Source organism: Centruroides vittatus, unplaced genomic scaffold (assembly GCF_030686945.1).
Source record: "Centruroides vittatus isolate TY-2023 unplaced genomic scaffold, ASM3068694v2 contig_400, whole genome shotgun sequence".
NCBI lineage: Eukaryota > Metazoa > Arthropoda > Arachnida > Scorpiones > Buthidae > Centruroides > Centruroides vittatus.
In genome coordinates this window covers 922,543-939,521 of record NW_027122215.1, presented here as the reverse complement: position 1 = coordinate 939,521, position 16,979 = coordinate 922,543, and the positions used below count along the sequence as shown (strand labels likewise).

The 16,979-nt window shown below is 32.8% G+C and overlaps 1 protein-coding gene across 1 annotated transcript; it reads left to right on the top strand.

Moving 5' to 3' along the window:
* Arp8 (Actin-related protein 8) lies at positions 1–13,796 on the top strand. Its single transcript, XM_067271640.1, has 13 exons — positions 1–156; positions 251–412; positions 1,681–1,791; positions 1,882–1,986; positions 5,734–5,907; positions 5,981–6,091; positions 6,237–6,352; positions 7,521–7,674; positions 12,421–12,495; positions 12,773–12,919; positions 12,986–13,190; positions 13,286–13,443; positions 13,588–13,796. Exons 1-13 carry the CDS (start codon positions 112–114, stop codon positions 13,729–13,731), a joined length of 1,707 nt encoding a protein of 568 aa, XP_067127741.1. The 5' UTR covers positions 1–111; the 3' UTR covers positions 13,732–13,796.
* The last annotated feature ends 3,183 nt before the right edge of the window (positions 13,797–16,979 follow it).

Here is a 16,979-nt window from a genome sequence, read left to right as displayed (position 1 = left end):
TTAGAGGGCGCTTCGTCGGTGTTTCATATGGTGGTTTATCTGTCAGTGTCGTGGTATGGAATTTTGACTGGCAATTCTGTTATATTCAAAAAATAACACGTTTATTTAATCATGGCTCCGGGAATGATTAAAAAACCTTATCCAGAAAGTACTGAGGTAAGCGTATAAATTATTTTCGAAGAAATTTCAAGTAAAATTTTATTTAATGTTAAACTTGGTTTAAAAATCTATGTAATTCATATATTCACAGCCGATTCAAGCTTCAGCTGTGATTGTAATTCATCCAGGATCATTATTTCTACGTTTGGGTCGAGCTTCGGATACTTATCCTCATATCTTACCTCATGTCATTGCTAGACGAGGGAGACGTGGCAACTATGAAGATTCTTTCTTGGTACCTGTGATAAAAATGGTAAGTTTTTAAAAAAATATTTTGTTAATCTTAATAATTTGACACTCTCCATACATATTTCCACTTGTAATAATCTTTAATTGCGATGTAATATAAGAAGGTATCTGTATTACATTGGCGCATTATCCTATGGGCAAAAAGGGCAGTTGCCTTGGTCCCTCACCAAGTGCCCCAAACCAATCTTTTATAAATTCATCACTGTAGTAAAAATATTGAAATTTAAATTTGACAACATATTCAAGGTCCCTGTATTGTCAGTGTGGCATGGTACAGAAAGCCAGAGGTTGCGTTAAAAAACGAATGAGAAACTGGGAAATTTCCCTCGAGAAGTTCTTCAAAGAAAATGTCTAAAGTTCACACTGTATGTGAAGCTCCCTAAATTGAATTTGCCTGGGCCCCGAGAAGCTATAACTTATCACTGCTGTATTACTTGTATTTAATTTGCATTTAATAGTAATTTAGTCATGTAGCATCAAGCAATTAAAAGTATAAATCAAATAAATATATTGATATCTTAATATTTTTGAGGTAATCTTTGCAACACAGATAAAAATTAAATTGACTCTGAAAACAGAAAATTTAAAATAACAAACGGATTAAGCTGTAAAGTAATCAGAGGAGTTGCTATTCTAAAGAGCTTTTTGAATATCTTCTCTGTTGTAATTGTCAAAGTTTGATTAAAAGATATCCAAAATTGTCCCAGAAACATATTTATTGTCCTGCATTTCTCTGATCCAGAAACATTGGAATGTACAGTACCTAGAACTTTGTCACTCATATCCACGAGTTGAGAAGAAAATATCTGATGCTTGATATTACGATAGATGGTCGCAGATCAGTAGCAATCTAACAGTGACAAGTTTGCACTTGCATTTATTGCTCTATTACGTAGTCTTTCTTTTTTGTTCTGCTCCAGTCTGCATAGAGCTGTTAAATGTTGGCATTCTTATGCAAATGCAAATTTTTGCAATAAATTGTCTAAATAAATACCTGTATTATAACTACAATTTTAACAACCAGTTCACCAAACTAAAAATATTTTAAGTTGTTTTGACAAACATATGCAAACTGACCGAATCCCACCACTTGTTATAATGTTATAAACCATTTGTTAATAAATATATAAATGTACTAAAAATGAAATGAAATATTTGATTATATTTAATATGTTATGGAATAAAGTTTATATTTTACCAAAGTTTTAAAATATAATTTTAAAATTTATTATTAAATTGTTGAGGATAACAAACGTTTATATTTCCTTTTAGGATCCTGAAACAACGGCATCCATGGTTGAAACACAAAATGTAATTACAAATTTACTAGCGTCTTGTCTGACATCAGAAGGAAGAGTCCGTTATGCAATATCATCTGCAAAGGTTATTTAATGTTACTTAGAAATAATGTATAATACTTCTTATTTTATGCTTTATAAATGTAAATATTTTATTTGTATTGTATGTAATTAGATAAGAGAAGCAAACAATGAGGTCAAACCAGAAATCTTGCATGGGAGTTGTGATCTTCATTGGACAAAAGTTGATCCTTCACAGGAGTACGTTATTGGAGAAGATGTGAGTATAATTATCATAAAATGTCATAACTGGTTTAAAGATATATAAGTTATGTATGTTGCCTTAGATAAATTCGTGCTCAACATTTATATTTATTGCAATACATTTTTAATTATTTAGGAAGAATAGATACAGGATTTTAGGTGGTATTTGTTTGTATTAATATTTTAGTTTTTATTTTACTAGTAAAAGGAAATATATGATAAGAATTGTTTTATTAAGAAAAAATATATATACAAAATAATACATTTTTTCAAAAATCATTTAGTTACTTTATGTTCCCATATATTATGTTACTTTTTATATATGAATGTTTCATGAGGTATAAATAAGTCATAAAGTACATGAATAAATTCACAAGTTTACTAGCATCAATTGAATTGTGAATTTTGTCATATGTTTATTATATGATCCAATATACTTTCATTAAATCCTGCAATGGAAAGAATTTACTATATTCCTTCCATTGAAAAGTATTACAATTTTTATGCTCTGAAAATTAAATAATTTACAACATAATCAAAATTTCTTTTAACTAAAATTGGAAAAGTTGAAAATATTAATGGCAAAAGGAAAAGTTAAAAAATATCAAGTTATTTTTCTGACTAATCATAAAATGAATGATAAGAACTTTAAACTTTTCCAGAAATCTTTTTGCATCTCTCCAGAAAATTTCACAGTTGCAACTAAACTGCTAATACAGGAAATCCTTTAAAGAATTAAAAGCTAGTGCCTTTCTTTCTTCAGTAACACCACACAAGGAACAGCTGATTTATGTATATTTTATTAAAGGAAATGCATTTTGGGTCTTAGTGATCCCTCTTCAGTCCTTAGACTTTACAAAAAAAGGAGGTAATATGAGCTACATTATACAAAATAATACATATAATATTTTAATAAAATTAAAAAAAAAATTAACTTAAATGATTGATTGTTGGTTACAATTGACATAAGAGAGTATGTTGGGTAATTGACTTGATAATCAGTTTAGTAGGGTTGCTCTAAAGTACGGATCATCATTAAGTATGTGGTTGCATTTGTAGAATGAAGTTGTATCTATATGGGAGGGCAGGGTAGGTTCACCAGATGGGGGCCATCTGGGGGAGGAGGGGTGGGATGGAATCACATGTGGATACTACCTGTTAGGGAGGAGGGGTTTCCAGATGTCACTAGCTTTTAATTCTTTAAAGTCTACAAAAAACCAGTAACAGAAATATAATTACAGGAAATCCTTGTTAATTTGAAATTCAAGGGACAAAATAATTGTGACTGCAAATTATCGAGTTTCAAATTATCTGAGATTTACATATTTCTGTACAATATGTAAATGCCATGTAACTGATGTAATTTATTAAGCAAATGGAATAAGGCTACATATGCAGAATGCTATTTTCATTAATTAATAATTAATAATAATAATATAAATAAACTTCAAGAAAACAACAATGTCTGGTGAGAACCTCATAGGTTGCCAGATAGGTTTTATATAAAGTAAAGCAGAATTCCTCAAAATGTGGCCCAAATTATTTTTAAAGTGGCCCAAACAGTAGTAGCCTAGAGCCCTACAAATATTTCAATCTGCTACTCGTAGCTCAATCTTTGCAATCCCAAAATCCAGCCATATTTTATGAGATAAGAGAAAAAAAGGTAATCCATGGGTAGGTGACACCTGAAAATGTGTTACTGTAAAGGCAAAGCCATATTGACCAGATTAGAGTTGTTCTTGTTCTATTGTTTTCTTACAGCATGGAGACACTTTGATCTAAACAAACAAGCACAGTTTGAACAGAATTTTCAATTGACATTTTGAAATAGCTGTATTTTGAACTAACCAAATTTCTTAACATGTAAATCTCTATATCCCCAGTTGAGACAAAAATATAGTTATGAACTAATGGGATTTCAAACTATCTGAGTTTGAATTAATAAAGGATTTCCTGCAACTGTTTAATGTTTAATAATTAATTTTTGTGTACAAATATTTTTAACTGACTGTTAATTACTGTTTTGAAAAGATTTTTTTTTTAAATTAAAGATTTAATTTGATTAAGAGCATTATTGTGAATGAATTGGTGACATTTTTTCATTACTTTATTTATATGAAGTTATGAATTTTTATTCATTAAGTATATTTGATATTGAAAAGTTTTTGACATTTTACATAAACTTTATTTTAAGGAATTATGGCTTAAAGTAGTCAGATTTTTTTCCCCCTTTCTTTCTTTGATTAGCAGCCAGAAGTAATTTATAAATACTTAAAGCATTATTTTATCCATATTAAAATTTGATTTATAAATAATCTAAATCATTGTTTTTTTTATACTGCTTCAGAGAAATAGATATTGAATACATTATACAGTACTTCTAATACAATATACTTATTGCTTAATTAATTAATATAATTTAAGAAGAATAATATTTTATTTTTAAGTCGTGTATTATACAGGGTGACAATAATTAACCCGTACAAAGTTTGTAGCAATGCTGCACCTGAACTTTTTTACTGTCACCAATTTACATACTATTGTTTAATTCTCCATGATTTCCTGCCCGTGTAGATGTACTTTCGATGTAATAAGGGTTAGTTCTTTATTTTTTTAATGGTGTCGAACAAATGTTGTGCAATTTTGGAGCTATTCCGGCAAGGAAAGCATCAATGTGAAATTGTTCGTCTGCTCGGTGTTCCAAAAATGACAGTCTCAGATGCAGTTCGGCGATTCAAGGAGCTTGGCCACAATGGTGACCGTCCCGGACGTGGAAGAAAGCGCACTGTCAACACGTCTAGGAACCGCAAGATCATCACAAAGCGAGTTGACTGACATGCGAAGGTCTCCATGAGAAAAATTGCTCGTGAGATCAGAATCAATCGCGAATCGGTGCGGTTAATGGCGAAAAAGGAACTCGTACTCAAGCCCTACAAGTTCCAAAAGGTTCAGCTCCTCACCGATGAAAACAAGTGCGTGAGACTCCAAAGATCCCGTTAACTCAAGTGTCGGGATGCAGGTTGACAATGGGAGTGCATTCTCTTCACAGACGACAAGCTTTTCTCCATACAACCATCAAAATGACAGGAACTGGTCCGCGGGGGCTCCTGGAAGCTCAGCCGTCATCGAACATCACAAAATCCAATGTCAGTCATGGTTTGGGGCGGAATTTGTGCGAGCGGCAAGACACCCCTTGTTTTCGTCGATCAAGGGGCCAAAATCAATCAAGATGTGTACCACCATGACATTCTCGAGGCTGTGGTATTTCTGTGGGCTCAGCAGCATTTTGTCAGTGCGAAATGGACGTTTCAGCAGGACTCGGCACCTACACACAGGGCGAAGAAGACTCAGGAGTGTGCAAGGCTCATTTTCCCGATTTCATCTCGTCTGCGGAATGGCCACCGTACTCGCCGAATCTGAACCCAATGGACTACAGTGTGTGGTCCATTTTGGAGGCCAGGGCCTGTTCTAAGCACCATGAAAGTTTGGAGTCGCTGAAGCAATCCTTGCGCTGGGAGTGAGACAAACTGTCTCCAGAAGAGTGCGGCCCATCGCTGAGAATTTCAAAACGCGTTTGGGGCTCTGCATCAAAGCAAAAGGAGTCCACTTTGAAACTGGCTGAATATCTGATTAATACGTAAAGTATTGTCACTGTTATATGCTGTTGTTTTGCTAATTTTCATTTCTTTAATAAATTTACGATACAAAAAACTTGTACGGGTTAATTATTGTCACCCTGTATTAACAGAATTGAATTTTTCAGGTTTTATATTTAAATCCTGCAGAAAATTTCCACATTCATTGGCCAATGAAAAGAGGAAAATTAAATATTCATTCCCAAATTGGTGGATCTTTGACATCGGTATTAGCTGACATAGAGACAATTTGGGGAACTGCCATTCAACAATATTTAGAAATACCACTTAAAGATTTGAAAGTTTGTAGTTTTGACATTATTTTCTGTATTTCTGTTATATTTTAAAATAATAACTCATGTTAAGAATTATTAGCATTACAGAGCAGTATTAGTTGTATCTGATATTTATATCAGACAGCATGTGAAAGAAATAGTCAACTTATTGCTCACAAAACTTAAGTTTGGTGGATGCTTCATTCATTTAGTAAGTATTTTATTTAAAAACTTCAAATTTGTCAAAGTGATAATGACTCATTTAATCCATTATTGATTTGACAATCAGTTAAAATTTTACTGTATTAGTATTTGTATTTATTTATTTATTTATTGTATTATTAAATATCATTTAGGAATCAGTCTGTGCTACATTTGGTGCTGGTCTTAGTTATGCTTGTGTTGTTGATGTTGGTGATCAAAAAACTTCAGTAGCTTGTGTAGAGGATGGTATTTCACATAGAAATACAAGGTAAATTTGCTTTATTCTTAAAATTTTTTATTTATGAATTAGTTTATGATAACTTAGAAGTAAATCATATAAGAAATGTTGAATCTAATTTCTATTTGGAGTTTTTTTTATGCCTGTAATAATCTCATTCCTGAAACATAATTCCAAATTTGTAAACTTAAATACTGTTATTGTAATTATCATAAAGTTTAAAATATTATATGGTCAGAAATTGAAAAATTGAAGATTCGGATTGTTAAATGAATTCATTTTTATTTATTTATATATTCATTGAAAAATTGAATTCAAGACAATTTTAAAACAATATTCTGGTCTATACAACTATATGGTACTTTCAAGATTCAATAAATGAACATTATTTGATGAACTTGTCTATACTGTACAGTAGAATACTAGCAGATGGAAACTTCATCAACTTTACATTTTGTAACTTAAATTTGGTTTCTAGAAAGGATTAAGTAATGAGAAATACCACCACTTTGATTGATACACTGTTGATGTTGATGTTTCACTATACTAAGTTCTCAGAGTATAGTGTATAGTTATGTAATCGATGTTGCTTGAGAATGCTTGTGCCAATTCTGTGAGTGACTCTGTATGTTTATTTTTCTTCTAATAACAATTAGAAGTTGTGTTTTACAGATCAAGCCTAAACTTATTAGTTATAAGTGCTTCCACATTCTCCTTTGTCAAAACTGCCATTTTGTCATGGGACAAAAATGTCTTATCCTAATTGGTTGGAGCTCTCAAGATCTTGAATCTGGTAGAACAACATTCTACTTTGAAATTCTTGAATTCAAGAACTTTGAAAGGACAAATTTTCTTGTCTACATTATCAAAATAGCTTGAATACAAGTTTTACATTCAATAAATGTGAATGTCATGTTCTGAAATAATAATGGAATTTTTCATTTTTGTTGTATTTAATTTCATTTTAAAGTAATTTATGTGTAGTTTCTGAATGAACATTATAATATTCAAAAATAATTTAGACAATAATCATTTTAGATATTAACAGAAAATCACTTCAGGATTATTAAAATTCAAAATAGAGAAATAGATTTTTCATTAAATAATTTATTCTAAATGAGATTGATCATTGTGTATAATAAATTATGGTTTTAATTTAGTTTAAAATATTCAACTTATTTATATTTAAATATTTTAGATTGTGCATGGAATATGGAGGGAGTGATATAACACAATTATTTTATTGGCTTTTTAAAAAATGTGGATTTCCTTATAAAGAATGTTCTCCCTTCAGAACTACAGATGCTTTATTATTGCAGGAATTAAAAGAGAGTATGTGTCATGTAAATCTGGTAAGTTATATGATCATTATGATTTTCAATTATTAGAAATAATTCTGGTTTTTATCAATAGAAATATTTATTCTAAATCATTCTTGTTTTGCAAATGTTAAAAAATATATAGAATTATATATTAATCAATTAGTTCTTTTATTAGTTTAATTGTATAAGATAATTAAAATATATAACAGTAACACGAAGTCATAGACAAAAAACCTTTTACAGTATTGTATACGACAGAGAACCAACTAACGTTTTTGGCCTCCACCAAGGCCTTCTTCAGGTTGAGAACTAAATGTCATCCCCCTCCAGACCGCCAGAACGATGTTTCCGAGAAATAAACATAGTACGTGTCACATTTTACCCCTCTGCCTGGCTCTGTTTGAATTCCTTGAACAGGTACCTCCACGCATGCACGATCGCGTCCCCATCTTTAAAGTTGATGCAGGTGCCTTCCACGTTGGCTTTATATATCTCCCAGGCCTCCAGGTGCCGTATTTGATCGTATTGAAAGGCCTGCCATATTAACTTAGTGCTCTGGAAGTCCACCCGAATTTCCGGGTCAGAAATGTACGTCACCAGGGCAGTGGTGCGCCTGTTGTTTTTAAGGTCAGCCTGATGCTCCCGTAACCGCTTCTGAATTGAACGTATGGTTGCACCAATGTAAACTAAATCTCTGTCGAACCTATCATCCCTGATGGGGACAGAATAAACCCCAGGGGCCCTGCCAAGATTTATCCCGACCTTAGCGTTGCGTAGCAGCTCGTGAATCGTGCTGGTTCTCCTATATGCGATACTGGTGCGACAATGTCTAGCAGTCTTTCTGTATAGGAGGTCCAGATGCTGACTGTAATGGACAACAGTGCGCTTGCTGTCCGTAACTGGCTGTTGGGTGCCACCCGCCATAGACCGGGCGCCCGCAACGCTGCGTGGGGGAGGATGGTTGGCGTAGGCGCGGGCCAAGCCGCGAACCAAGCCTTTACTGTAACCATGCTCTACAGCTATTTTTTCTATGCATTTAAGCTCTACCATTGTTTGGATAACTTGTGCTTCTTCAAAAATCGGTATTTACCAATTTTTGAAGAAGCACAAGTTATCTGAACAACTCAACATCAGGAGCATTTAAGAACATTGGAAGCGATTGAAATTTTTAAGGCTGATCGCCAATCCGGATGCATTAATTTTAAAGAAGAAATGAATCTCTCTACTGCATGGCAGTGCTTATTGGAAGACGAATCGTGACTTAATTAATAGTATAATCATAACTAGGGGATAATGTTATTATGACGTGCACTCGAAACGTCCCCATTGGTCGAATATTATTCAAAGGGGCTTGTGAATTCCTTTCATTTTAAAAATTTTTTGGAAGCAAGGCACATTCTAAATTTTTAAAAAACCTTCGAATCCAGTTCCAATGGAAAGAACTAATTAAGCTGACAAAGATCCCAGGAGGGGAATCGAAAACATTTGCTTTTTTGGAAGTTTTCACACTGGTGATTGGTTTTGGGTGAGTATTGTTTTTAAACAAACTGGTGTTGTGAGAGAATACATAATGATTAACATAAGCCTAAACATTAATTTTGTTAAAAATATTTTAAAATGAGCATTTTAAAGTATTTTATTTTAAAATTCTGTGTTAAACTGAAAATCCATTACATTAAACTAAAATTGTGCAATTTGAGTGTCATGTAAATTGAGGATTGGAGATAAAAAATTTACAATTTGGTTGAAGAAGAAAATGTTTATTTTATTTTATGCACCTACTTTGGGCTACAATTTGAAAAAAATTGTAGATCTGTAAATTCCCACTGTTGTCTGTCTGTCCTTCCTTAATCTCGAGAACGGAGTTAGATAGATGAAAGTTGAGACCAGATATGGAAACCTTAGGTGCAGGAGGCCCTAATTAATTATATACAAACTTCTGGTTTCAATTGAAGTCATGTAATTTTAATTCAAAAATTTTATCCCGAAAGGAGTTAGCTAGATCAGTGTTCCGCAAAGTGTGTGCCACGGTCAATAGTTGGTGTGCCACGAAAAAATGTCAAGTTTTGTGAAGATAATGCACCTACACATAGCTGAGAGTTATGCGAGCGAAGCACTTCGTTGCACAAGGAGCGGGACAGTCCACCCGCGCGCCGCATGCATGCGCGTGTCAATGTGATATTGTAACGCTGCGCCCCGCTTAGTCATTGTTGTCACACGCTTTTGTAAACTGAAACAAATTGCTTTTCGCCAGTAACTAGCCGCTAGTTTGTGAATGTGTCGTCGCAAACGTAATTGACTTTTTTATTACAAATAAATAGACCCTAATACATGTATGTGTATATAATGGTGTATATATGTATGTGTATATAAATTCCTTAAACTTACCGCAAGTTCGTCAAGTGAAACTAATGACTCCCAAGAAGCAGAGTCAACGAAGAAAAAAAACTTAAGCTTGTTAATCGAAAATATGATGAGAGCTATGTACATTATGGCTTTATATATTGCGGAGACGAATCATGCCCAATCCCAAAATGGAGTAACTTTGGATAATAATTCGATGGTGCCCAGTAAACTTTTACGACATTTAACTACTAAACACCCATCGGTGGCTCAAAAAGACAAAGCTTTTTTTCAATGTTTGAAAGACCAGTCTAAGAAACAGGTAACTCTTATGAGTTCGTCTTTCAAAACATCAGACAAAGCGCAGAAAGCAAGCTACGTGATCACTAATATGCTTGTTAAATCCAAGAAGCCTCATTCTCTCGCTGAAACTTTAATTTTACCTGTCTGCAAAGAAGTTGTCAAGATTATGATTAGCCAAGAAGCCGCTAAGGAAATTGAAAAAATACCTGCGTCAGCAGATACAATCTCACGTCGAATTAATGATATTTCTAGCGACATTCAATCAACATTAATTGAAAAATTAAGACTTAGTGGAGTTTTTGCGCTACAATCGATGAGGCTACCGATATCAGTGGTCACGCGCATCTCATATCAAATGTGAGGTACACTGACGAATATGAAATAAAAGAGGACTTTTCATTTTGTCTGCTCACTACCTGGTTATACCACTGCAGAAGAAATATTCAAAGTAACAGACCAGTACTTCAGTGAGTATAATTTGGAATGGCACAACTGCATAAGCATTTGCACAGACGTAGCAGCAGCTATGACGGGAAAAATTAGGGGATTTATAACCAGGGCTTCTGAAAAAAACCCTAATATTAAAAATGTACATTGCTTTTTACACAGGGAAGCACTGATGGCGAAGTCTCTGCCTGATGAATTGTTGTCTGTCCTACAAAAAGTCGTCAAAATTGTCAATTACATCAAGTCGCGACCGCTGAACTCTCGTCTGTTTAATGCAGTGTGTCAGGAAATGGGAGCAGATCATCAGTCACTTCTGTTTCATACAGAAGTACGATGGCTTTCTCACGGAAAAGTGCTTTCTCAAATTTACGAGCTAAAAAATGAGACCCAGACATTTTTAGAGGCCTAGGGTTCAGATTTTACTTTTCTGTTTAAAAGAGAAGAATGGGTAGCAAAACTTGCATATCTGGTGGATATATTTGCCAATTTAAATGAGCTCAACAAAAAACTGCAAGGCAGGAATTCTAATATTTTAATGTTATCAGACAAGATTGAAAGCTTTCGCGCTAAGTTGGTGTTATGGATCAGCCACGCTACCGATGGTAGTAATGAAATGTTCCCAAATGTCATGGCTGCCGATTCAGAAAAAAGTACAGACTTTGATAGTGAAACACTTGGAGCTATTAGGAGAAAAAATGAACTCTTATTTTCCTAAGTGTGACCTGCAACTTATGGACTAGGTACGAAATCCATTTTCAGATAGCATTTCCATATGACACCTACTGATAAACGAGCAGGAAGAATTCATGGAGCTAAAAACTGATCGGACATTAAAACTAAAATTTTCCAAAACAGAGCTAGCACATTTTTGGCTGCATACAAAAATGAGTATCCACTGCTTTCAAAGCGTGCTATTGCAATTCTCTTACCATTTGCCACGACCTACTTATGCGAATTGGGATTTTCAACTCTCACTACGATTAAATCAAGAAAAAGAGAACGCCTGAGGACGATCGACCAAGAGATGAGAGCAGCCTTTATCAACGATTGTTCTAAATTTTGATCGCCTGTGCTCAGTTAAGTAGGCTCACATTTCTCATTAAACATTGTACTGATTTTTATAATAAATAAATATTAAATAAACATTGGTTTTTCCTTTGGTGTACCTCTAAAATTTCTTGATTTGGTAGGTGTACCTTGAACACAAAAAGTTTGCGGAACACTGAGCTAGATGACTGGCACGACTATTGTTTGCAGGAAAGTATGATGTACAGGGGAAAGCCACTACTAATTTGAGGTGGAGAGCATATATTTTAAATTAATTAAATTACAAATATGATTAAAAATTGCAGCCTGGCATTGTGACAATGTCACAATAAATAACTTTTAGTTGTAGTACTGTATATTTTTTTGTGAACTAAAATGTGTACTGTAAATGAATTGAAATAATTCCATAAAGTTATTCTTAAAAAATAATATGAATAATTTAGTTCATTCTAATTTATTAAAAATAATTAAGTAAAAAGTTTTCAGTCTTAAAGTAATATTTTGCAATTTAAAACACTAAAGTACACTATGTAAATATACAAAATTCCTATAAAAATTTTATATTTTATTATTAGTTATTTTTATCTCACTATTTAATTCTTCTAGTTAGGACTAATAAAAACTTAATATTTTTAGGATATTTGTGGTGCTCAAGAACGATCCTTTCAAGTGAAAAGGCCTAATTCTCCTATACGTCAATATACAGTAAAAGTAAGGATTTTTTTATTATACAAGCATTGCTGGTTGAAATATTTTAAAATTTAATTTAAATTAATTTAAATCTTAGATAGATTTAAATACTTTCAAAATTTATTAAGTTTAATCATTAATTTTATTTCAGTATTTTATAATCATCAGTAATTCATAACATATAATATGTATTTTTGAGTTTTAATAATGTTGTTCATATTATATTCACATTAATTATAAAGAAATATAAAAATATATCTTACTTGTAAACTTTTATTATTGCTTCCTTTCTCTGAAGATAGGAGATGAATGTTTAGTAGCACCATTAGTTCTTTTTCATCCAGAATTATTTGGTTTAACTGGACCAAAATGCACGAGAACCCAACAACGATATGAAGGAGATGCAGAAGACCCACACGATGGGAATTATTTGGTACAGACTCAGGTAAGTACAATAAGATGAAAATGACAACAAATATTTGAAAAAATTAAGAGACCATGCTATTTTTAGAGAAGAGGCAATAGAGAGGCAACTGATGGAGCACAAGCATTAGATCTAAGTTCACAAATAGAAGACTGTCCACTTAGTCAGGCAGTTCTTGATGAAGATGTAGAACAGACAGAGCCACCACCTACTAAAGATGTTGAGCAGGAAATTCAGTGTGATCAACTTCTTGGTATTGATCAGGCTATTATTCAAAGCATCGAAAGATGTGGTAAATATAATTTATGCTAAAATTGTTGCTTTAAACATTTAAATAATTAATATTTAAAAACTTTTTATACTAAAATGGCACTGAAAATAATAAAGACTCGGAAGAAATGAAGAGGAAGATGTACAGTTGTATACTAGTAGTTGGTGGTGGAATGATGTTTTCTGGTATTCATACTTGGTTACAGAATCGACTTTCGGTGCAGATTCCAATCATCTATCGTGGAGAAGAAATAGACATTATAACTAGACCCAAAGTATTAATTTTTTTCATTTAATTCTACAGAAATTCGATAAAACTCTTTAATGTATTAAACTACTAAACACTATGTCAAATTCTCTTGTTAATATTAATACTTTGAAACAAAATTAAATCTTAACTTTAATTTTTATTTTTATAGGATATGGATCCACGTGTTACAACTTGGAAAGGTGCAGCAGTGATGAGCTGTTTAGATACTGCCCAAGAATTGTGGATTCATCAACAAGAATGGTTACGATATGGTGTTAGATTGTTAAGAGAAAGAGCACCATTTACATGGTGATTAATTCTTTATAATAGATTATTATTTATTGTGACTTTTTTTAATTAAAATATAAAAAATTTTAACTTGTCTGCTCATTTAATGAATAACTTAAGAATTTTTAGTCCTACTTTTTCTAAATATCAAACAAAGTAAATATATTTTATATATATATTTCTGTTCTGGTAATATGTATAAATTATAATAAACTCTATAGCTAAATTATAATTCATATACAGTGTGTGTATGTATACATATGATGACATAATCTCTGATAGTCTATGGCATTCTAATCCTGGCACTACACAACACTTCATAATGCTCTTTGCATATGTGCACCTGCCCCACTGAAACTCAGTGGGGCAGGTGTTATCTGCATATTTTATCATCAGACAAAAAGCAAATCAAATATTAATTTTGTTTAAAATAAATTTTATAAATTCTTGGAATCAAGTAATTGTGCATGCACGTGGACATGCAGAATAAATAGATTGAACGGAAATAACACTTACTAACGAAAGTGAAATCATTGCGCATGTGCATGGAAATCTGACGGACATCTGACCAATGGACAAAAGTTTTAACATAAGCACTTCACCACTATAGTGGAGCGTGCTAAAAAGCATTTAGTGAAAACATGTAATTGGCGAATAATCAAATCATATTTCGAGAAACCCTCCCAATAATGGTCAATATAGGTAGACTTGAATCAATTATTTCAAGGTGGACAACAGGTGCACAAGATTTTAGGGTGGGTTTGTGTCCACCCTCGTGCCATCTGTGTTGCTCCTATTTAGATATTTTATTTTCCCTTCTGAATATGGGGCATTAATTTTATTTCATGACAGCATGAATGATAACAGTCATACTTTTGTATTAAGAAATTCATTTGTATTTATTCAAAAATCAGTATATAGAGAATAAAAGTAAATTGAAAACAAGAGTTTTCTATGTACTGTAGCTGCAGCTTTCTGGTATTGTGACAGACGTTCAGAAACATGTCTTAACAAGTCACCTAATTACAAGTAATAAATAAATATTAAAAACAATGGAATCGGTTATTATTATTATGTTAAAAAACAATAATTTTAAAAAATTATAAAAATTCTTTAAAATAAATGAGTTAAAATCACTTTTCTTTATCCGATTTCGAATGAATAAAACCAAAGATGGACACCTATTTAGAAAATTACCAAAATACTTCTTACTTTATTAACCATATTATCCAAATGCATTTCACATGTTGTGCCTCCTCAGTGGATATCATGCTACACATGACCAGTACATTTATACTCTATCAAGCTATCCCAGCATTCATCGACACACATGCTAGTATTTAAATTAATAACATTTATATAACTCTTGATACAATAATGCTCGACAATGCGTCTCATTACAAGATTCTCTATTTTGTACAGTATTTTAATGTTGTTTCTATTTATAATACAATGTTCTACACTACAATGTGGATGCCACGGAGATTCAGTTCTATTTAGCCATATTGCTGCCTCATGTTCTTTCAGCCGCTTCTCAAGTTGTCTTCCTGTTTCACCTATGTAATATTTACTTGCTGCACATGTGCACATCAGTCTGTAGACAACACCTGCCACCTCCAAAGGATTTGTCAAATGTTTAACATTTCCTTTATTCACCAAATAAATACTTTTACTCAATCTATTTCTTTGTTCACCTACTAAGTTGACAAAATAAGTTTTAAAATTATTTTTATATTTTTCATAAAATTTCCTAATATATGGAATTTTAATATATAAATTAATAACTTTTTCTTTTTTTACATTATATCTATTAATGGTATAACAATTATACCACCTATGTATTAGTTGTGGGTAATCATTAAATAAATATTTTTTAAAAAGGCTTGCAGTTTCCATTTCTATATGTTTCTGTAATATTCTACTAAATATCTTTCTTAATTCCATTAAAAAAAAACTCGTTTATTTTAAAGAATTTTTATAATTTTTTAGAATTATTGTTTTTTAACATTCTAATTACAAGTGTTTATTAATAATCCATTCAGGTTTTTTTTAATTCATAATTTGTGTTTATCATGGTAAATCTGTAGCTGCGGGGAGCATTTTGGAGCCATGTGGCACATTTTCCTATGGGCAAAAAGGGCAATTGCCTGGGGCCCCCAAACCAATCTTTTATAAGAAAATATTTCCCCAAAAAATGCCTTCGAAGAAAAATATCGTAAGTCAACACTGTACAGTACATGGAGCCCCGATTCAAATTTGCCTGGGCCCCATGAAGCTGTAAGTGCTACTGTCCGACCCTTGCCATTTCGAAATTATTGTGCCACCTCAAATATTTTTTTAGGGCTTATATCAGTCTATAAAGAATGTAACCAAATTTTATTGAGATTTTTAAGTTTAATTTAAATAAATAGTCTTCTTTCACTTTACAAGATGCCGACTAGAATGTACAGTACTGTACAGTACATCTGATCTAGTCACCCTAAGGTCTATATAAGAAGGTCAGGACGCGTACTGGAGCCGCCATTTTGGGACTTTTTGAGTCGCATGTTTAAAACAAACTTGTAGAGCAGTCAGTTTTATACGACATTAATTTAACTAAAATTGCACAAATTAGTTTAATTAATGTCGCAAAATGGCGGCTCCTGTACGCGTGTCCTGACCTTCTTATATAGACCTTGAGTCACCCGCATGTTGCCAGGTGCCCCCTCACGGAAAAATCCTGACTACGAAATTTATTACGTTATCATAACACACAATAAATTGACATAATTAAATTTTTATAAATTCTAATTACATTAACATATTTTTGACTTTACGAAATTCGGTCGAGAAACCCCAGGAATTTTTTGGAGGTGGTCGGGATATGTTTTGGAAAACGATTAAATTATAGGAAAGCAGGCGACTGGATATTCTTTTAATTCGTTAAAACAAAAAATCGGTCTTTAAAAGATCGGTAGAATGCAAACAAATTGGAATAAAATTCAACTCTTTCGGGTCTTGAGGTTTTTTTTTTTAAAACTCTTTCCGCTCTGTGGGCACTGAGAGGACCTCTTATAGCAAGATCATTATGGGTTCGCCAGGTGGTGAGGGCGGGACCCGACATATCCGGACAGACCACCCACTGAAAAATTTCCGGGGATTTTTCGACCCGTCCGGATTCGATTCCGGGTCCTTCAGAGCGGTAGGCTGCCACCTTGACCTCTTCGGCCATTTGGCCGTTAAAAGGGTCTTACGGTTAACGAAGCAGCATACAACTTGGAAAAACCGGGATCG

Excerpts from the sequence above, each read along its gene's own strand:
- Arp8 (XM_067271640.1), top strand. The coding sequence starts at position 112 with ATGGCTCCGGGAATGATTAAAAAACCTTATCCAGAAAGTACTGAG. Across the intron at positions 413-1,680 it reads TGGTACCTGTGATAAAAATG|GATCCTGAAACAACGGCATC; the intron begins GTAAGTTTTTAA and ends ATTTCCTTTTAG. Across the intron at positions 12,920-12,985 it reads ATTATTTGGTACAGACTCAG|AGAAGAGGCAATAGAGAGGC; the intron begins GTAAGTACAATA and ends TGCTATTTTTAG.